At 40.2% G+C, this 22,082-nt stretch overlaps 1 protein-coding gene across 2 annotated transcripts in view; it reads left to right on the top strand.

Moving 5' to 3' along the window:
• The window catches only part of DAAM2 (dishevelled associated activator of morphogenesis 2), a 174,001-nt gene that overhangs the window by 108,346 nt on the left and 43,573 nt on the right, over positions 1–22,082 (top strand). For both annotated transcript variants that reach the window (XM_063390854.1, XM_063390853.1), the window contains exons 5-13: positions 27–121; positions 6,352–6,685; positions 14,650–14,760; positions 15,807–15,910; positions 17,109–17,175; positions 18,082–18,199; positions 19,682–19,820; positions 21,247–21,305; positions 21,679–21,863. In XM_063390854.1, the coding sequence (XP_063246924.1) occupies positions 27–121; positions 6,352–6,685; positions 14,650–14,760; positions 15,807–15,910; positions 17,109–17,175; positions 18,082–18,199; positions 19,682–19,820; positions 21,247–21,305; positions 21,679–21,863 (1,212 nt within the window). The remainder of the gene's footprint in view (positions 1–26; positions 122–6,351; positions 6,686–14,649; positions 14,761–15,806; positions 15,911–17,108; positions 17,176–18,081; positions 18,200–19,681; positions 19,821–21,246; positions 21,306–21,678; positions 21,864–22,082) is intronic.

Raw genomic sequence — 22,082 nt, 5'->3', positions numbered from 1 at the left:
TAATTGCTGCCTTCTTTTGTGAACAGATGCAGACTCTGTACGCTTTCGATGAAGAAGAAACAGAAATGAAAAATAAAATAGTTGAAGACTTGAAGACAGCTCTGCGGACTCAGCCCATGAGGTAATGCTGTTCCGCCTTTCATCGCCACTTGCCATGGTCAGATGTGACACCGCTAGGAGTGGCAGGGACAGAAACCTCCTTGTCTCCCCTCACACAGGCCTCTCTGAGACTTCAGACAATCCTCAGAGAGCCCTACAGTCCCAGTCTGAGCCTGCCTTGTCGGGAGGCTAACTAATTTCACACTAATGCTGAAATGTAGTTTCAGGAAAGTAAAAGACAAAGTCTGCTGTGAAAAATCTGTGGCAGATATTTGCAAACACAGGTAATGACTGTGAAGATCAGATTTTAGTCTTCACAGCCCCCTGCACATCCCATGTAATTTGATTCACTTTGGGCAAGGTCTCAGCCTCTACTCTGGACTTTGAATTTAAGCTTCCCCTTATCTTTAGTAATGTGAACTGTTTAGTACAAAGCAGCTAATCCATCTGACATCACCTGGTTTGGCATTCTTCCCATTCTGTGTTGTAACTGTGGCATAGAAAAATGTAGAGACTTTATTGTATACTGTCTTTGAAGGTAAGGTCATCTTTCTTTTTCTGGTAACAAATTTCTAAACAATAGCAAACTCACTAGTATAGAAACCTTTTCAATTTAACACTTAGAAGAGCAGTGTGGAGAAACAATAACTTTAGTTGATACAATTTCAGGAAACAATCAAAAAATTCTGAACATTTTTTATATTGTCAAATACTTTTGCACCCACACCATGCTGGTCAGAGTTTCAGAGAGCTTCAGTAATGCCTAACCTAATGCAGTTATATTTTGGGGACAGGATCCTAACCAAACCAAGCAAATGAAATAAATAAATAAAAAACAATACAGAAATTCATCTCCAAGAATTTTCATTGCAGTTACTTTGACTTTAAGTGAAAATATTTTTGGGACTTCTTGCAGAGCTAAGTGCTGTTTGTGATTCTCCCTTTCATAATCTTTAAAAAATTGACTGCTTGCAGCTTCTCTGGTTTTACCTCCTGTATATTTCCTGTTGTGATGGGCTTTAAGAGAGCACAAAATCATATTCTGGTGCTCCTCAGATTTAGGTAATTTCACATGTGGGTAGAGTGAGTGCTTTTAATGTGGAAACAGAGAAGTTGTAGCCTGTACTGAGACCCAAGTCAAGAGTGACTGTTTGGTGCTGTCTATCACTGTCCTGAAGCAGAGAACACAGTAAAACGCAGCTGGACTCTGTGTTAAAGTGGAAGCTAAGGCAATTGTCAAGCTTCCAACTCTCACTAGGTTTTTAAACCAAAGTCCTGTGCTGTTGAGACTTGATATAGCCCAACTATTATATTAATGCAGAGCTGGTTTGATGCTTGCTCTGTGAAGGTGACAGCTTTCACTGAATGTAGGCACAGCAGCGAGGCCTCTTTGTTTGTCCAGCTGAAACACTTCGGTGGCCACTACTGGTTGTTCTGCTCTCTCATTTTGAACAGACAGCCCAAAATCCTTGTTGAGGAGAAGCCAATAGAGAAGAAAGAGCAATGAACATTTGAGCAAATTCTTTTGCTCAAAGCCTTTCAAGATTTTTCTTCTCCAACCTGTGTTGCATCTGCTTAATCCCCTTGACAACAGCCTGTTGCTTCATCTGTTTGTAATAACCCTGACAAGCACAAGCCTCAGTACAAGCATCCATGGGCTGCCCTATAAAGTCTTCTAAATCACTGGTGATGGTTGTGGGGCTTTAAAAAAACCCCAAAAAACAGTTAAGCCAAGCCAAATTTTGAGTTAAGTCCTGTGTCTCAACTAATTTCCAGCGACTCAATTCGTTAGCTGCCAAATGGGCTGCATGCCAGTGCCTGATCAACAAGCCAATTCCTTCTTGATGGAAAGGTTGCAGTAGAGAGGCCCTCAGCTCCACCAAATCCCTCTCATAAGCAGTATGATACCTAAGCCTTCAAAATACGAGTCTTTCCAGTTTAATTTGGATGTCAAATCCTACTTTCTTTGCCACTTCTGTTCATCAGGCCTCTGAAAAAATAGAAACCTAAATTCACACAGGATGAACTGTGTGGAATCCCTTTGTGATAGCAGGGTACACAGGGGCTCTGACAGCTTACCAATAGGCTCTTCTGCTTGAATTCTCTGATCTAGAGAATCAAAGGAAGAAAAATACATGCATTTGGCTCTCTGTTTTATTTTACTGTAAACTGTGTCTCTTCTAGTAGATAATGCAGAGTGATTACTAATCTCTGTCTCTGTTCCAACCCACCAGTTCTAACAGTAAAAAGTAAAGCAGACCTATCCAAACTCAAGTTCCTCTCCTCTTTGTAAAAAATGGGATAGGAGTATCCCTGGGGCAGTCTGTGGTCCCCTTTGAGCAAATGCACCTTGTTTGGTATTTAGGAGCTGCCCTGAAACAATAAAGCCAGGTTATGTCCTAACACAAGGGAATGATCCCAGCCACAGAGAACAAAAATGCCACATCTGCATCTTGTAAAGAAACACATTTTCTCTCAGGTTTGTAAAAACTTAAAACTATAAACAATTGTGATGACAAACTATTGGACAGAAGCAGTGAGAGAGGAGCTTTTCATTTGGTGTTTTAGTGCCCCAAAATGGAGGTTCAGAAGTGCAGCAAAAGCAAAAACTTAAAAGGGACCAGGAAAAAAAATTGCTTTTTGGAGCCCTTGGAAAATACCTCCTTTAGTCTGAATCATCACCCATCCCCTTTACTGTCTGCATTTCTCCTTTTGTTTTATTCAGATTTACCTCCTGCTATTTTTTGTTTGATTTTGCGATGTTGCATCCAGGTGCATACTGAAGAAATTTTGCAATTTAAGCAAAATCCATTATGCTGATTTTTTTCAGCAGTTCAGTAGCTATCAGGATTATGTGTGCCCCCTGGTTCAAAAACTAATGCTGCAGAGAAGTGTAGCCTTGCCTGTTAACAGGGTGGGGACATCCTGCTCTCTGCACACCCACAGCAGATGATCCTTCTGTCTTTCCTGAGCTGGATCAAGTCTTACAGGGAAGCTGTGCCCCCAGGACTTGGAATCCATCAGTGGGTCAGTTCCTCTTAGGCCACCACATCTATATTTGGATGAAAGGTTTATTATTAGAGCTAGCTAAACTCATTCTGATCAGCACTCTCTAAAACTTGAAAGCCAAAGAGGTGCCCTGCCTTTTAAAGTGTGCTAAACTGGTCAAGTGAGAGTCTGAGGTGAGGTTAGGCTTTAATTTGCTTGTTTAGCACCTATTAAAACACCCTCTGCTTTATTTACTTTTGAGTATTTGAATGTGTTAGCCAGAATGCATTGGCAAATGTGTTTAACTTTACACCTCCCAGTCTAGAACAAGATCTTACTTTGCAGCACAGAGGCTGTGTAGGACAGGAGTTGGTTACACATGTGCTGTGTGCAAGAAGGTTCTTTACTTGTGTAGGTTGGCTTTGCTTTTGCACATACACACAGACATCTGCACAGAGGCAGACAGATGCACAAACACCAACAGTGTCAGGATTGTGACTCTCAGGCTGTCAGCTAAACTCCCACTTCTTCTTCTGCCCTCTACACACATTTACTCACACACCTCCCCAAACCAAGCAAATCCTCATGCTGAGAGTGTCTGTTGGGCCAGAAACTGCTTTTGCCATTTATTTACCTCCCCCAGCATGGTTTCTGGCTTTTCTGGAGAATAAGAAACTGAGTGTTTAGAAAAAAGAAGATGAAAATCATAATTTGATTCCTGCTTCTGATTGCAGCTGAAATAGAAAGGTACTTGGCTTTGCTTGCTGTTGAGTAACAGAGCTCACTGTTTGCACTGTGGGCTAGGAATAGTACAGGAAAGTCCCAACATTGTTTTAAATTATGTCATTAATCAAGTTTTGTGACACACACCGCTTTCCAGCACAGGCCTTTTTTTTTGGCATGACCTCATCCTAACAGTCCTAGAAAAATTGCACTGCCAGTGGATTTAGTGAGAGTTTGTACTTAACTGGGACAATGTGACTTTTGTGCATTTAACATTTTTTTTTCACATGGTCATCAGAGCAGGCTAAAATACATGAAAATTGTAGTGCCTTGCTTGTCTTGTCATAAGATTGTGTGTTCTATCCAAAAGTGCATTTAGAGGACCCTTTGCTTTGCTGCTTCTTAGGATGTTTCCATCAGTATTGCTCTGTAACTTCAGAAACATATTCATCTTAAGTCTTCCCTCAGCCCTGGAAGTTCAAAGACCAGTAAAAAAAATTGTCTCTTTCCCCCAATCCCCAAAAGACAGAGGGAATAATAAGGCACAGAATGGAACTTTGAAGGTAAGGAAGAAAAGGAGAATTTAAAGTAGCCTCTCCATAGTAGAGACAATCGCAACTCTACTCTTAATAGGTCCAGGGAATTTATCAGAATTCATTGTCATTGTTGTTTAGTAACATGCTGAGTTTGTGCTTATTTTTTTTTTCCCCAAAAAAATCCTTTGCAGCTGCTCTCCTAGCCATGAATGCACTTGTTTCAGTCTTCTTTGTCAAGCTAGCAGCTAAATGCATTATAGAAACTTAACTAAGTCTGAATCTTTCTGTAATCAGTTTAAGTAACAAACTGCTTTGGCTGATTTCCTGGTGCACAACGTCGATGCTGCTCTCAGGCCGGGAGAAAGAGGGGCTCTTGCTCCTATGATTTGTTAGGGTAGACAAAATGATGCCTCCAGAGAATGTGCAATCAGACCTGTGTGAAACTTGTCAGGTTGTCTTAGCAGGGTTCAGGTAAACCATGTTTTCATTTTTGCCGTGCACGTGTTCCTGTGTGTGCCCTTACTCTGATGTCACTTTGAAATTTAGTTTTGAGGAAAACCCAAACCTCAGACCAAAACCATAGAACCATTTGTTGAATGCACCAGGCTTTTCCATATTTTTGGTCAAATTGCTGGCTTACATAAGCTGAAAATTGGCAAATCTATCAGCATAGTGACAGTAACTTTCAGGTACACTCTGAAAATTCCTGTGTGGTGTGGAGTGTAACCACCAAAAGACCATACGCGTGTCAAATCCATGTTATCCAGAGAAATGTAAGTATGGCTCGGGTTTCTCTTGCTGGTACAGGGACATGAATGGAGACCAGTGAAATCTGATCTTTCAGTATGGTGCTTCCATTCTTACTGGTTATAAGTTCCAGCATCTCGTGGACAGAAAAGAAAGATGTACATTAGGGAAGAAGAGGGGCTGGGTAAAAGCACAATGACAAAGAATTTTGGTGGTTTTAATTTGTTATGCAGGTGGCAATTGTTAGCAACCTTTTAAATTGCTTGAAGTGACTTTCTGTATGATGCTGTTCAAAGTGTGGCCATGGACAAATCATTGCTGGTGTACATTTTTGTAAATTCAAGTATGATACGCATGGTTTTTGCATTCAGACATTCCAAAAAGTGTACCAACCTGAGCAACATGTTAGAGGAGGAAGGAAGGAAACAATGCAATCTAGGGAAATTATTTGCAGCCCTTTCCATGTCTTTGAATCCCCATTTTTAATCCTGGGAACTTCAAACCAAACATTGCTAGAACGATTGGTTTGCACTGACTTACCTAATTCCATTCTTTTCTACTGATTTGTCTAGAAGGTTGTTTGCATGGTCTAAATTGACCCATCTGGATTTTTTAACCCTGGTTTTCAACAAAAGCAGAGGAGCACTAGCATTTGCAGAAGAACATACCTCTTTTAAATATAACATGTTCCTAGACATATGTCATGGGGTTGGAGTGGGAAGGCAGTGTGGCTGACGGGCAGAGTGGGAATGAGCCTCTGTCAGTGTGCCCAAATCCTGGAGGTGGAACCTATAAGCAGTATTGGCTGAAAGTTAGAGCTAAGCCTAAAAATGGTTTTCAAGGTAATCTGAACTCATAACTAAAAGTGTGGTGAGAAGTCTGTGTGTTGAGTATGTAAGATGGAATAACTGGAAAGGATCCCTGCAGCCTTGAAAATTCAGCAGCTGTTGAGGTAAACCACAGCAGTGTTTGGTGGTAAGTGCAACAAAGGACAAAGAGACCAAACAGAAGTGTAAGATGATAGCATATAATTACCCTGAAACTATGCAACACACCATTATTAGCTGGAATGTTTTCTCTCTTGATTTGTTTGCTTTGTTTTTCTTAAACACCTGGGAATTGTTCTGTGAATTTAGGCTGAAAACTAGCCAGCTTTTAAAGATCTGGGGTTGAATAATATGGTGTCTTTCAAATGAAGTGCCTTTGGTCTTCTTTCCTTGTTTTTCCGACTTGTTTTTGTTTGTTTTTGTCTTTTCAGGTTTGTGACCAGGTTTATTGAGCTGGATGGCCTGAGCTGTTTGCTGAACTTCCTGAAGAGCATGGACTATGAGACGTCAGAGAGCCGCATCCACACATCCGTTATAGGGTGTATCAAGGCCCTGATGAACAACTCCCAAGGACGGGCTCATGTCCTGGCCCATCCAGAAAGCATCAACATCATATCCCAGAGCTTACGGACTGAGAACATTAAGACCAAGATTGCTGTGCTGGAGATCCTAGGGGCTGTCTGCTTGGTACCAGATGGTCACAAAAAAGTCTTGCAAGCCATGCTTCACTACCAAGTCTATGCTGCAGAAAGGACAAGATTCCAGGTAAAAAGAGGATACTTTGACAGAAATACCCAGAATCAGGAATCTCTGCCAGGAGTGATTTTTACCGTGCATAAATTGCAAACTTGCTAAGTAGTAAAAAGACAATATTTATAATTTTGTTTTAGAAAGGAAAATTCCTCAGATAGATTATTTATATATTTATATTTCAAGGCATATTGCTTGTCATTAATGCTAACTTAAAATTTTGTATGTTTTGCCTGAAAATGGAGGTTTGCTGTGCTAAATGAAAGCTGATTATCGGTTCATTCTCTATCTTGATGGCATTTCTGGGATGGTAATGATTTTTTCTGTCCTAAAAGCTGAAGCCACAGAATTCCAGGAGCCTCTTTTAAATCTCTGAGTCCTGATTTTAAATCTTTAATGTAGTAATAAAAGAATTGAGGATTAAATAATGCAGACAATGAATTAAATTATGTATCGTGGACACACTTCACTTGCCACTTAGCAATCAACTTGTGAATCGTCGTCACTGAGCAACTGTTGGCTCAAACAACTCCCATTCAGACCATAGAAGGGAAATGCATTCTCAGACCTTGAAGAAGGTCAGTGACAGGCTTTTGTCGTGGAAACTACTGGCTGCTACTCCATTGTTCCTCTTCCCAGTGAGCTGAGCACCTTTACAAAAAGATAGTAGAGAATCTGTTGCAGTGTGTGAACCTGTGGCTCCGTAGCTTTGGGATAATCTCACACATTTACTGTTCTTTCTTAGGTGAAATGATTAGAGTGGTGTTGTGCCAACAGGAATTGGATCTCAATGCCTGATAGACATTATCTCCTACTTCCTTCTCAGCTAGTGGATTTTAGGCTACAATTAACTTATTACTGTAAAAGTGAATGGGGAAACAGTCTGTGCTGATGGACAGTAGCTGCCAGTGTTTGTGTTAGAACCAAATGCACTGTGGGATTCACTGACTGTGACTCAGACCTGGCACAGGCATGCAGGAGATCTTGATTTGGTATTAACCTGTATTTGGCATTGGCAGGTCCATCCCTCTGTGTGCATTGCTCCATTTGCATTGCTCATCTGTTCAGACTTGACGTGTGTCCTCAATATGCCCCAGAAGTGGGGGCCTTTCAGCCTCAGTTGGGAGCTCCTGAGGCTATTTCAATAGAGAAATTCCTAATTACAGTAAACTTCGTAAGGAGAAGAGATTACAGCTGCAGTTATAGGAATGTATCACCATTCTTTAGTACAGGAGTGAAAGGAATGAGCAGTGCAGGTGCAGGAAGTAAGCCACGTACATGAGCTATGACATAGAGGTTATTGGGTACTGCCTGTGGAGGAGAAGGAAAAAAATTAAAGTCAGCTTGTTCTCTAGTGGTTAGCTGAAGTAAAGAATCCTTCCTGAATTAGTATGACATTCTTTTGTACCTGGGAGACAGGTGGGGATAACTTGAGCTGCTTAGCAAAAAGCAGTAACTCACAAGCCTGACTACACTTGTGGTCCCATGTTAACTTGCCCTTACTGGACCAGTTGACTCTGCTCAATAAGCTCACGTGGGATTGACGGTGAGTTTAACCTAAGTGGGTGTTCTCTGTCTCTCTCTCTGTTTCTCTGTTGATTTAAAAGTTACTGAGTAACTGAGGTAAGTCATTGCTGGGTAAAATGTGGTAGCTTTTGAGGAATCTGATGGAATGATTGGCAGGTGTTTCCCAGCCTCTTACATTCGTGAAAAGTACTTTGCATGAATGCTGCACTTGTCAAAATACTTTTCCATTTGGGAAAAAATGAAAGATAAATGGATACTCTCTCTCTTCTATTTCTAAAGTTAAAAAAAAAAAAAAAAGGTGCCCCACCCAACCCCCAAAATGATTCAGCAGAAGAAATGTGTTTTTGTTTGCAATTACTAATACTTGTGTTTAGAGACCAAAATGGGATTTTCCGCTTAGCAGTAGCTTGAGTTTAATTTAAAGTGTTCATCCAAAGATATTCCTCATCCATCTCCAGTTGTTCTTCTAAGAGAGAGGCTGGGGATTTTTAAAATCCTGAATAAACAAATGTAGTCATGGTCTTTCTTGCATTTTAGCGGAAGTTTCTCTGATACTCTAGCATGTAAAATTAAGAGTGTTCCATCTCTTTGCCGCTTGCCCTCCTGCACCTCTGTTTCAGAGTAGTCTTGCAGCATATTGTCAAGAAAAGCATCCACTGTAACTTGAATATGGGAAGCCATTTTAGAAGAGGGATGAGCTAAAAATGCTTGTTCTGTACCTTTCCTGTAAGCTTCACAGATATAGTGTACAATGAAAGCCTTTATTTTTATCCTGTTTTAATCCTAGTCCTGAATGCAATCTTTGTAACCCAGAGTTTTCAAGTACCTGAAGAGATCCTTTAGGTGTGAAACTGAACCCTTTTGGGGCTTCATTTCCTGCAACTTGTGCATTTAGCAGCATCCTTTGGTGTACTGAAGTGTCCAAAAAGTGTGGAGTTTGCAGCAAACTTTATAATTTGCAGCTTGACTGTGACTAGCCACACCTAAACACTGTTATGTTGAAAACTATCCACCAGAAGTGGGGAATCTGGCAGAACCCACAAACAAGAATTCTTTCTGTGAAAGTAATAAAACTGTGAAATAAACTGTAGAAACAGGAAAAACTGTGCGGAGTGGAAATTTATTCCTTTGCCTCTATGGTCCATCATTGCAGACTGATTCTAATTGTTGGGGGGAAGGAAAGCTGGCAGCTGTAAAGGCACTGCTCAGTCTTTCTCTGTATCTAGCTCTGCAAGACAATGGCCAAATTAGAGACACAATGTGTAAGAGGAAAATAATGTCAAATTTTGGAAATCAACTCAGTTCTTGTGAAGTAAATGTGCAGGGCTTTCTGGAAATTGTACTGAGCTCACTTTTATTGGAATGTCCAACAAATAACTTACAGGTGATGCAGACCTCTGACAATATCAGTGCCAGTGTTGCTTTTCCTTAAGCTGCCTTCCTGACAACAGTGGTTGAAAATGTTTGTCATCCCATTCAGCTGTCTTGCTGTCAATTTATTCCTCCTCATCTGTGAAAGCTGCCACTTCGTGTACTATCTGTTTGGATTTATTTTCAACTCTAGCAGTAAATCTAGGTGATTCAGTAAATCAGTAAATCTCCCTCATGTAATTTGACCAGCACTATGTCCATTGGGGAATCGGAAGGTTAGTGTAATTAACACTAATACAAATCTACTTTTCTCCAAAACATTTTTTTCCTTTTGAAAAGGAATATCATTGTGATGCATAATAATTTGGGATACATGGCTCTGCTTCCACTCTTGCTTGTAAGAAGAAGGAAGAGAGGTTCAGAATGACTTACTGACAACTATCTAAAACTTGAGCTCCTGAATAACTTGCTGCTGACAACTTTAGATTGAAACAGTGATTATTTCCAGTTTGCATAAGTGTGGTGGAGTGTAAAGATCATGTATTTAACACAGCAGCATAACACATGGCACATTTTGTTGAATGTAAGAAGTTATTGCCAGTCAGTGTTCTAAACACAACTCCTGCCACCTAGCACAGATGCCAAAAGTTGTCAGAAGACTCAGCAACTGGTGAATTAGTGGAGAAGGAAAGCTGTGATTTAAGATATGGTTATTACTAAACTTATATTAATTCTGTCCTGCAACAGCTCCTATTACTTGAATAGAAAACTTAGTTTTATACTAGTGTATCTGAAGTCAAAATTCAAATGACAGTGAAATTCCTGAGCATTATAAATGCTTTTAGTCTCAATTAGCTTAACTAAATTGCACCAAGTAATACCAACTGAAGACCATTAATCAAACAGTGCTGAAATGCTTCAAAAAGGGTGTCTTTGCTTCTTGATGTGTTCTTTCCTTTTTAACTTTTAAAAAATGAATTTAATGGAAAATATAAATAGAACTTAAATGAATATGAAGGATTATTTCCTTAGCAAAAAAAAAAAAAAAAATCAGATTTTACTCTAAATTGAAAGGGATGTAATATGTTGTTTCTTTCTAAATTGCCAACATTTCATCTACTGACTACAACTGTCAGTCCCTAACTTCAGTCAGGATTCACTTCAGTGCCTTGAGGAGATTCTCCAGAACTTACTCTTTTTTTGTTGAGGCTCCAGTCTTCACTCCTGCATTTTTGTACTGGAACTTCACCCTGTGTCTTTGATATTCAATGTGTTAATAGGTCTATAAGGATCACCCTTGTCTTGGCACTTGCAACAAGATTCTATACTTTATGTTTGTGTCTCAATTTACATAGCCAGTAGTCCTATTTTCTCACATTTGCCACACCTTCTTGCCTGAGCTTTTCCCTTTGCTTGCTTTAATTATTGACCCTTCTTTTATAATGCCCTTCTGCCTGGAATGAGTCTCACTTTAATTTCTAACAGGGCAGTCTTAAGATATTCCTTGGAAATTGTCCTTTTCAGAGCAATACTCTTTCTGTACTCAAATACCACAGTAGTATTAGGGCATGCTTTCAATCTCGTGCCTGAAGCATCCTGGAAAACTCGATCTTTATCCAGTTGTTTGAAACATGCTACTTTGCCTACAAATCCTACTCTGCCCCTTAAAGAACAGAGATGAAAGAAAATACTTGAAATCCAAATGGTAAATCCTCAGAGCAGAAATGTGGAATTAGGAAGATGAGTCCTTGTTGTCCTTGCTGGGATTTTTTCCATGCATTCAGTGTAATCCTGTCACTGGCTCACTGTTGTGATCATAGAAACGTTACTTTGTCTTTTTATTTTTTTTCTTGTGAAGATGGAGTTTTATAAAATGCTGTGAAAACTGAGAAAGAAGAGTCTCTGATTTTAAAGTCATTTATGTTTGAATAATCCTATTTATCACTGGTTTCCCCTGTGAAAGGGGCACAGTCTTTCTCTCCCTAAGCTGTTGCCTTTCTGATTTTTGTTATCCTTGTGCTTCCCCTCCTTTTCTCTGTCATGACAGATTGTAGCACACTACACTTTTTAATGTGCCATATTTTGAGACAAAACTAACATTGCAAAGTCATAATGCTCTATTAGCCCAAAAAAGTTTATCAGGATGCTCTTCCAGAATAGTTTGCTATTTAAAACACTCATTTAGCTGTGGATCCCTGTGGGGAGAAAGAATTTTCCTTTTAGTCTTGAGAGAACCTAGGTGTTAGATACTATCTGAAAGAAGCTGATTTCACTTGCCAGTGGAAAGTGAAACTGGGCTGCTTTCAGTAGAAGACTCTTGTTTTCCTCCTTAATTCTGCTGGAAATTTTGAAGCTTTAGGTGAATGAATAAAGAAAGTTTGATATTGTCAGTTGAAAAGGTGGAGGCCAGGAGCATTCCTTCCAGAGCCCCCTTGCCTGGTTTGTATTAAACACTGTCAGTACAGTGTTTAATTTGTAAGGAGAAATCCAATCAATTTGGAAATGTAGTAAAGGATCTAACAAGGAACAAATTAAAAGGCCATTTTCACCCTTGATTTCCTTCTTTCCTTTAGGGCTCAACCAAAGCCTTTTGAGGTTTACTGCAGGGTGAATGAAACCCTACTGGTTGTCAGTGATGAGGAATAATGGGATTAAGTGAGGAAAGTTTTGCTTAAATAGTAGGAAAAACCTTTATAACCATAAGATCAATTGGGCCACAGAAGTGGCTGCCAAGAGGTGTGGTGAAATCTTTTTCACAGGAAATGTTCAAGTGAAGATTTGAACCTCAGCCATTTGCAAAGAGTTGGAGATACCAGAGTTTGGCCTCAGTATGTGGGTGTAGACTCTGATGCTTAGAAATTGCTTGAATTTAGTGTTTCCTTCTCAAGCTGAAGCTGTGCTGCTCTTCAATTGGATTAGTGCAACACAGAGTTTTGGGTTTTATTGCCCTGAATTTGGTTTGCCTCCCATTGCATTCTGCTTGTAGTTCAATTTTCTGGAATGGGGAGTAGAAAACTTTTGTTAGCATCCTTAAAGCTGTCTGGATGCTGTATCTGATATGCTGTTTCATAGATTCTAGCATGTTCCTAAAAGTCTGTGAGAAAATATGATAGGAATGAAGCCTCTGAAGAAAGCCAGCAAAACCATCCTTGGTTTTGCTGCTTCTGTAGTGATGGCTAATGCGATTATTCCAAGAAGGCACATGTGTTTTGGATTTCAGTGTCAAATCTGGCAGTAACAGAATAAAATTCTCTCATTTATTTTGCTTTTGCTTGTTTCTCAAGTTGAACAGTTGGTTTTGTAGGTGAATTGAAGACTTCTCAGATAGTTTCCAATTGTCACTGTTAGAGGCTGGATTGAGCTGAGCAGCAGTCTGGCTCAGTAGAGCATTTTGTGTGCTTTTATGTAAGAGTCAATCCCATTTCTAGCAAAATATTATTTAGTCATAACACAGTTACTGGGGTGTTGGATGAGATTGAAGATCAAATCTCTGGAGTAGGGAAATTTGAAAATTCCAGATGGGAAATTTAGAAGCAGCAAGAGACAGGAGTTTATGAAATCGAGCTTGTTTGATAATGAACATAATATGCTCAGATGTAGAAACAGCTGTCAGTAGCAGCGTATGATAGGTCAAAATATTTTTGCCCAAAAGTAAGCATGAAGCCAGGAGGTTATTCTTTCCCCTGAAGAATGCACAGGAGGATATTCCTCCTGTTTCTTGAGACACATCTCTGTGGCTTTTTACAGGAAACAAGATAGACCTATGGTGACTAGCAGAGGAAAGATTTTGCTGTGAATGAACACTTTCAGTAACCAGGGACAGAAGACTGACTAGAGGAAAATGAACTTCTTTACTCAGCATCATGGCTTCTAAATGTTATTTAGACGGTCTGCTGAGCCAAACACTGAAAAGTTATTTTTGTCTTCGTTATCCCTTTATGGTCAAAACTTCTTGGGGAGACTAAAAAGAATTCTCTCTTTTTTAGTGTGACACCAAAACAAATATATGAGGGTGAGGCATTTATTATTAATGCTGGAGTGAGACTCATACAGCTGAACTGGCAGATCTCAAGTGGAGTTCGTTACTCTTTCAGTAAGGAAAATTGTCCTTGGAATTATGAACTGATCAGAGAAAATCCTGAAGAGAATATTAATGGTGATCAACACAAAGCTAAAAGTAGAGTTGCTTTCATGGCTAATCAGTTTCTGCATACAACCTCTTTGGTAAATATTCAAGTGGAATTAATCCTAAATAAGGCAAAGGCCACCAATGTTATTTGCCTAGTCTTTTTCTCCTTTGTCTCCCGATGTTCACAAGATTATGGTAAAATAGCTATATGTATGCAGAAATTAGACCAAAAGCATTCCTGTGCTGAACACTCCCTGTGGGTTGGTTGGCAGGGGAATGTGCAGCCTCTGGGACAGAACTTCCAGCAGCCTTTCAATAAAGAGAGCTTATAAGAAAGATGGAAAAAGGCATTTTACCACTGCCTGTGGTGACAGACAAGGGCTAAAGGGTTTAAACTATAAGAGGCTAGACATAGAATGGGTAAAAGGAAGAGGGGTTTTATGATGAGGGTGGAAAGGCACTGGAACAGGTTGGCCAGAGAAGTTCTAGATGCCTCATGCCTGGAAGTGTTCAAGGCCAGGCTGGATGGGGCTTTGAGGAGCCTGGTCTGGCAGAAAGATGTTCCTGCCCATTGCAGGGAAGTCAGGACTAGATGATCTCTAAAGGTCATTTTTAATCCAAACCATTCCATGAGTCTGTAACATGGAAACTGGAGCTTAACTGCACTTTCCAGTGTAGATGGGTAGTTCAACTTTGAGCTTTGGAGCTGTGTGCACAGGGAATATTCCTGTTATTTGAAAATCCCTTAAAGGAGCTTACCGAGAGGTAATAATTGTCTGCTTCACGTTGAAGTGTGGTAAGTGACGGATAAAGCTTTCAAGGCTCAGGCATAGGCTTTATTCCTCAAAAGACAGCTTCTCTTTCCAATTATCTCCCCCTGTACACGGATGTACAAAGTATCCTGCAAGAAATTAGATTATATCCTCTAACCCAGCTTGTTGTTCTGTTTCAGTCATTGTTAAATGAGCTGGACCGAAGCATGGGGCGATACCGAGATGAAGTAAACCTCAAAACAGCCATCATGTCCTTTATCAATGCTGTTCTGAATGCAGGTGCTGGTGAGGTGAGTCACTGCCCTGGGAATTCCTTCTAAAATGTTATGTTTGAATTAGTTTACCTTGGAAATAGTTAGTAGATTAAGTCACAAATCTTGTGGTACTGAGTGGATATATTTTGTGGAAAATAATGCTTAGTTATTAAGATCAGTCTTATAATATCTTCCATATTATTTTATTTTGAGCCTCTTCAATATAGCATAGACTACTTACACTGAAGTGATTATTTTGAGGGTTTTTTTGGTTGGTTGGTTTTTTGCTGTTTTGGTTATGGGGTTTTTTTATTGTTGTTATTTTAAGAACTGCAAAGCATTTACCTTTTTATTCCAGCCTTTTTAGAAAATATTTTGGTTTACCTTCAGATATGTTTTGAAATGTTAAGTTGTTTTGACTCAAAGCCAAAGTCAAAGCATTTTAATTTTAAAATATCAAAGGAAAACATTTGAAAAAAAAGGCCCAGTTGTTTTACTTTTAGTAACAAGACTTCCTTTTGAGTCTGAAGGATAGAATTTATTCCATTAAAAGTGTTACTTTTGTGACATTGGCTTTTTTTTTTCTTTTTTTGCTTGAACCACAAAAGACAACTAGCTCATGAGAGCTATCTGACAATGTATTTGTCTCTATCTCTGGGAATCCTGTAGCATCCCACTGAATAGATGTCTGCAGTATGTGGTTTTATGTATATGGTCTTCTGATAAACCAACAGAAAAAACAGGAGGAAGACTGCAATGCTGTTCATCTGTAATCAGGAGGGGAACCTCTAATGGACTAGCAGAAAAAATGCCAGTAGCTTCTGTTCCTTATGGAGCAACATGGAGTGTGCTGTCCTTAAGACTGCATATGCAAAATTCATAGTACCTAAATGTACTTTTAAGTGAAATGGAGGAAAAGACATTAATTCCTTTTTTACTTTACTGGAATTATTAATCCTGTGAATTTGGTGTCAGGCTAGAGAATATTAAAAAGGGAAGAACTGAAGTTTTAAGTAAATTATTTTAAAATGTGATTGACAGCTTTTGAAAACAAATAACTTGGTTTTCCCCCATTTTTTAAGGACAATTTGGAGTTCCGGTTGCATCTCCGATATGAGTTTCTAATGCTGGGAATTCAACCTGTCATTGACAAGCTCAGAGGACATGAGAATGCCACACTGGACAGGTAAGATTTAATTTCTGAGAACAGCTACTGATGGACAGAAAGACTTGTTAGAAACACCTCTGTTTGAGACATCTGCCTCTTTCTCTTTTGAAACTGACTCCCTAAAAAAACAAAAAGAGAATTAAAAAAAAAATTATCCTAAAATTAACATCAGTGGAGGAAGTAGGAAACATACATACTCACTTGGCAGAGGCTGTGGAGGAGTTCCTCAATTGCTTTTCTTCTCAGCTGAGGATGGCAATCAGAATGAAAAATACAAAAACTATTCTAATTGCTTTCTCTTGGAGCAAAACTGGAACAAAAGCCTGCTCTGGTAGGAGGGAGGGAAGCCAATGCTTCATTGACTTCACTGTGACTGAGTATGTGTGGTGTAAGTGCACGTTCTGAGTTTCCAAGTTGTATGTCTACAATTTGCTGCAGAGCTGGAACCAGGAATGTTACTTTTGATCTGCAACATTATAAGCAAGAATAAGAGAATCTGTCCTCTAGGTAATCTGTGTTCCTTTGGACAGTAACCAGGAGTGTTTAGGAGGGACTTAGGGCACTTTTGGATTTTCCAAGCTAGTCAGGAGAATAACAAAGGTTTGAGAGGATCTCAGATGCCCGGATTACATAGACTCTTGCACCAGATCTGTACAGGGGAATGTGCCACAGCCTTTCTCCACATCATCTGCTGTGTTCCAGTCTAGATGGTCAAATGTGTCACTCATTAGGTCACCCAGATCCAAACATAGTCATGCTGCTGTGCTTATCGATAGGCATGTCTAGAGACTGTTGAGAACTGATCCACTGAATGCATTTCTGCTCCATGTTTAAAAGAAACAACTTGTTAATGATCCAGTAGCTGGCTAGCAAGCATGGTGTGGACATTTAGAAATGTATTATCACTGCAGGCATTGCATTCATCAAAACCAGAATATTTCCTTCGTCTTTTATGTTTATTTTTTGCACTTTACCTCAACACAGTGGCTTAGCACAGGAGTTACAGAGCGTGTACACCTCTGCCAGCCTTTCTTTTGGCCTGTCAGTGACCCCCTTGCATTGTATACCTGTGACAGCACTTCCTGTAAGAAAGGCTTGCCCATTTCCACGTTCTAGCTGAACTGAGATATTGCTGCTTCTCTAGTGACACACTTAGTTTAAGTCTGAATCATGCCATGAACATTGGCAGACATTTTGTTTTTCTGTTTCCTCGTAGACATTTAGATTTCTTTGAGATGGTCAGAAATGAAGATGACCTGGAGCTTGCCAAGCGGTTTGACCTGGTAAGGTTTTCTTTGGAGTACCTGAACTTGCCAAAGCTGAACTTGCATCCACTTGAGATGCTTGGTGCACCTTTCCTTTGTGCTCCCTAAAACTCATGTTTGATGCTGAGAGTGGCTGATGCTCCTGTTTTCACTGTTTCTCATTTAGCAAGCAGGAGGTTTGTAGTGTGTGAACAGTGAAAACAGTGGTCACACAAAGGGCTTCTGATGAGTATCTTGGATAAAAACCTCTTTCTTTTGTTTGCCTGAATGTTCAGGAGTGAAGGAGGTTCTCAACTGTGCTCTCAGGTTCTCAGTCCTGAGGATCTGGATGCCTTCTAGTTTCAGACATCCCCTTTACAGGACTGTGGGTGAAGTTTGGGCTATTTTCTGGTATTCTTCCCATGAATACATGTAACTCTGCTGATGACTGTTGCCTCAGAGCCCATGGAGAGGATCAGTAGAGTATGTAGATTTTAAAGACTAACATAAAACAAAGACAGCCTCTAGCATCAATAAAAAACTGTGGGGTCCTGGATGGTTTAGTCCCCTCTTTCTTGGTGAACAGCTCTTGCTGCACACTGATACAGAACAACTGACCCTTTCTTGCTTAGTTTCCACTGTTTATGCCACCAGTTTCTAGGACCCAAATGTTTTGCTTGCTCCAGAACAGTTCTTGGTGGCTTTGCATGCCTCCCACTTTTCTAGCCCTTTACTTTGAGGATCTTTTCCATACTGGATGACAATGGGATGACAGTGGTGGTGTCAAAGACCCAGGTGGCCTGTCCCTGGAACCTGCAGCTGGACATGGCAGGAGACTTTGCAGAGGTCCAGTTGCTGGAAATTTGCCTGTCTTTGTACTGGTTGGATCTTTTGCAGTTAATCAGGCTTTCACTGTGGATGGTTTTTGCTCTTCTCTCACTTCAGATCCACATTGATACAAAAAGTGCCTCTCAGATGTTTGAGTTGATCAAGAAGAGATTGAAGCATACAGATGCCTATCCCTATTTGTTATCCATCCTGCAGCACTGCTTGCAGATGCCATGTGAGTATATTTACAGATTCCCAGAGCAAGGGTATGGGAGAGATGGGTGAAGCTTTGGTACAGGTACAAGTTCACAGATACCAGGGCACACACTGCCCTTGTCTCCCATTCAGAACTTGTCTGTGGCTAATGAACTTGGTATCTTACACCCAGCAAAATTTTTGTCACAATACTTAGGGCAGCAGTTTGACCTCTTTGCACTTGCCAATAAAACTGAGTAGCTGAGACATTCCACTTAGTCACTGACAGAGCTTTTAATCATTTTAAATCAGAAGTTTTAAAAAAGAGGCCTTGTGCTATAGATCAGGGAATTACCAGAAATAGATAGCATTTTGAATATTAAAAAAAAGACAATGAGGATTTTTTTCTGGTGGAACAGTACAGTACTGAAAGCTGTTCTGCCACTGGGAAATTCCACAGTAAGTCTTCAGGCTGCTGTCTCATGCCAGTGCATCAGTGGGGAGCTCCCAAATGCAAAGTGAAAAATAATACTGGAATTTGTTTCCAAAGGAAATGATAAAAATCTTCTTGTTAACGGCAATAAAATAATTCAGTTGTGCATCCAGAGTGTAACAGCAAGGTCACTAAAGGACTGCCTGCCTTGATCCTGTTTGGTGTGAGGTGCTGGTCTTCCATTACTTTCATCCATATTTGAGCAGTCAAACTGAGAAGGGAACATGAGGAAGATGTGCTATGGTGTGCTCTTCAGCAAGTGCTGTGACATGTGGGATGTTCTCAGGCTCCCATTAGATTCAAGTACTGCCATGTACAAATTCAAGCAATACTTCATCTCAGTGGCCTCTTTGATATGACTCTTTAGCACAGAGCTTGAGCTTTATGTATTGACTGGGATTTTTGGTGGCAGACGGACTAAATCCTGTTAGGCCAGGGCAGGATTGTACTGGAGCAGTTTTAAAGAATCTAAAGATCTAGTTTGTGTAACTTAAAGATCTGAGGTGGACTTAATGTTGCTCTGGCTCTTCTGTTTCGATATCCATGGGATCAGTCCCTTTGGTTCAATTTCTGTCCTTTATCCCTGCACTTTCCAGTCACGTTTGTACGAATTTTTCATGGCAGTTGAGTTTCATTGACCTGCAGATAACCAACCATGCAGATAGAACATCTCATTGTTTTTACAGTGACCTCAACATCAAGCTCCAGAAAACACTGAATATTCGTTACCACAAAGAAATCCTTTTTACAGACATTTAAAGTGCAACTTTTAGCTAACCTGTCATGAGGCTTGCATAGCCTGAACGTGCATATCAGGCACAAAGTTGCCCATCCCTTTTATGTGCTGTCCCAGTATGCCAGGTGTTTGTAAATAATCTGGTAGCATCTGTTCAGAGTTAGTCTTTGTGTTCTGTAGTTCATCACACACAGGGCTGAGATGAAAGGTGGGGAGGAAAGAATGCCAGTTTGTTGGCAGGTCTGGGCACTTGGGTATGGAAGTTCTCATGGGTTGGTCTTTTTTCAATACAGATAAGAGGAATGGGGGAAACTTCCAGCAGTGGCAGCTGTTGGACAGAATACTCCAACAAATTGTTCTCCAGGATGAACGAGGAGATGATCCAGATATAGCTCCTTTGGAAAACTTCAATGTCAAAAATATCATTAAAATGTAAGTTGTGTTATTATTGTTTATTTCTGTTATGCAGGTATAAGAATATGATCAATATGCAGGTGCTTAAGAAATAAAATATCATATGTGAAGACTTTCTTATTCCAACTTATAGCTTCTAATTGTCTTGTTAAGTAGTCAAATCTTCTAAGTAGTTTCCTTTTAATGACATCCTAGCTTGGCAATATTTTCTAGCAAAGTGCTTTTATTTGACTTCTAGTAAATGTTATTCTGGTTACAAGAGCAGAAAAGATATGATTTTATAACATAGCTTCCTCATGTGCCTTTTTTTCATTCAGGGTGCTCATGAAAGCTTTCCTTGATATTAAAAAGTAAAAATAATACCATCTCTGTGGAGATCCCATTCCTCACTAATGAGCAGATGGTTTAGAAAGATTGCAGATAGGGAAAAGCAGTCCCCACTTGGCATACAAAACCTCTTACCTCTTCATAAAATGTGTGTTTGCTCTCACCCACAGACTTGGTTGAGGGCATTACCATTATTTTTTCCCATAGGATGCATCATTTGAGAAGTCTAGCTACATGAGCTGGCTCTCTTCTCAACTTCCCTGTTCTCAGTCCTTTTTTAGCCAAACTTTTGGATTCTTCATTTCATCCAACTGCCTCTGCAGGTAATTCATGGCCCATTACCCTTTCGAGTTATCCACTGAAAAGAACATTTATAGAACATAAGTCCTCTATGAAACCAAATTCTCCTGTACTAAAATTTTTACAGTTCCTCTTGTTATAGGCGTGAGCCAAAATCCAAACCGATTTCTTGTCATGGAAAAATACAGTGGTGTTGGATGCCAGACTTCATTGTAGAGTTCATGCCTGATCTTCCCTTTCTACTTTCATAGCTACTCCTCATTCTGCATATCTAATCAATCCCCAGCATTCCCTGCATATTTTCTGTCAGTAATAGGAAATAGCTCTGCTATTATGAGACACGAGAATTGCCTTGTTACTGATGTATTACGCAATAGAAAAGTGTTCTTCCTCCTTGTAAGAAAGAAAAAGTAGAACCACAGAAAGCAGAAAAAAACAATGGCAATCTGGTCTTGTGTTAAGGATGGGGTAATTTGTAACCCAGAGCAGCTGTGATTATTTTAGTAATGACTTCCCTCTTTCAAAATAAGTAGACTTGGCACTTTGAGGGCATTACCTGAAGACAGGAATGTACCAGGACTTTCTTCCCCAGCCATTTCTTTACCCCTTTTTTATGACATTGAGTAAAAAGGCATCATTTTTATATTAGCTGTAGGCTAGGGAGCAGAATCTGGATCCAGAAGGACCACTGGTGTGATCCTGTAGAAAGTTGTACACTCACCAGGTTGCCTTTTGCTTGTCACTATGCATAATGGCCACTTGCCTTTCCACCCGTGTAGCTGAGGAAAAGTTGAAATGATCTCATTTCATCTTTCAGGCTGGTGAATGAAAATGAAGTCAAGCAGTGGAGGGATCAGGCAGAGAAGTTCCGGAAAGGTGAGTGCCTCCTCTGTGCTTGCATAGGCAGAAACTGATCCAGGTTCACTCACAGAGCAGCAGAGCTGGGCACAACTTTCCCTTTTGACGACATTTTGTGTCACGGTGAACAGTTTATGTGTTTCACAGGACGGGGGTTCCTTCAGTCCTCACATAAAGGGATTTTACAGTCTAACAGAAACTTAGGCGTTGCTGTCTTGATCACTGAAGGTCATTGTCAAGACAGTCAGACTCTATTTTCTTTTTCGTGCTCTCATTATGCATCCCTGCTTGAGCTGACAGAATTGTCAGCTTTATTTCAGCATAACCCACATCTCCCCAGGGACTGTTCATGAGCTTTATTTCATTGGTCCCACTTGCCTGTTCCCCCTAGACCACGCTGAGCTGATGAGCAGGCTGGAGAAGAAGGAGCGGGAATGTGAAACAAAGACCCAGGAGAAGGATGAAATGATGAAGACGCTGAACAAAATGAAGGACAAGCTGCAGAAGGAATCCTTGGAGCTGCGCCAGACCCGAGACCAGATGAATGATCTGGTGGCTCAACTTAATGAGTTCTCGGTATGAGACTGGGAGTCTTCCCCATCCTTGTTTAAAGGCTGTTAACTAGTGAACCATGAACAAAAGCGTATTATGCATGAGGCACATCTGTGGTCATAATAGAGAACACTTAGAAGCTGCTCAGCTTTTAGCTGACACCAAAATCCCTGAGCTGGTGGTATAGAATGGTTAATGCATGGGCTGCTCCAGTCCTTCTCCTCAGCTGCCTTCCTTGCAGGA

Source organism: Prinia subflava, chromosome 2 (assembly GCF_021018805.1).
Source record: "Prinia subflava isolate CZ2003 ecotype Zambia chromosome 2, Cam_Psub_1.2, whole genome shotgun sequence".
Taxonomy (NCBI): domain Eukaryota; kingdom Metazoa; phylum Chordata; class Aves; order Passeriformes; family Cisticolidae; genus Prinia; species Prinia subflava.
This window is presented reverse-complemented; position numbering and strand designations above follow the sequence as displayed.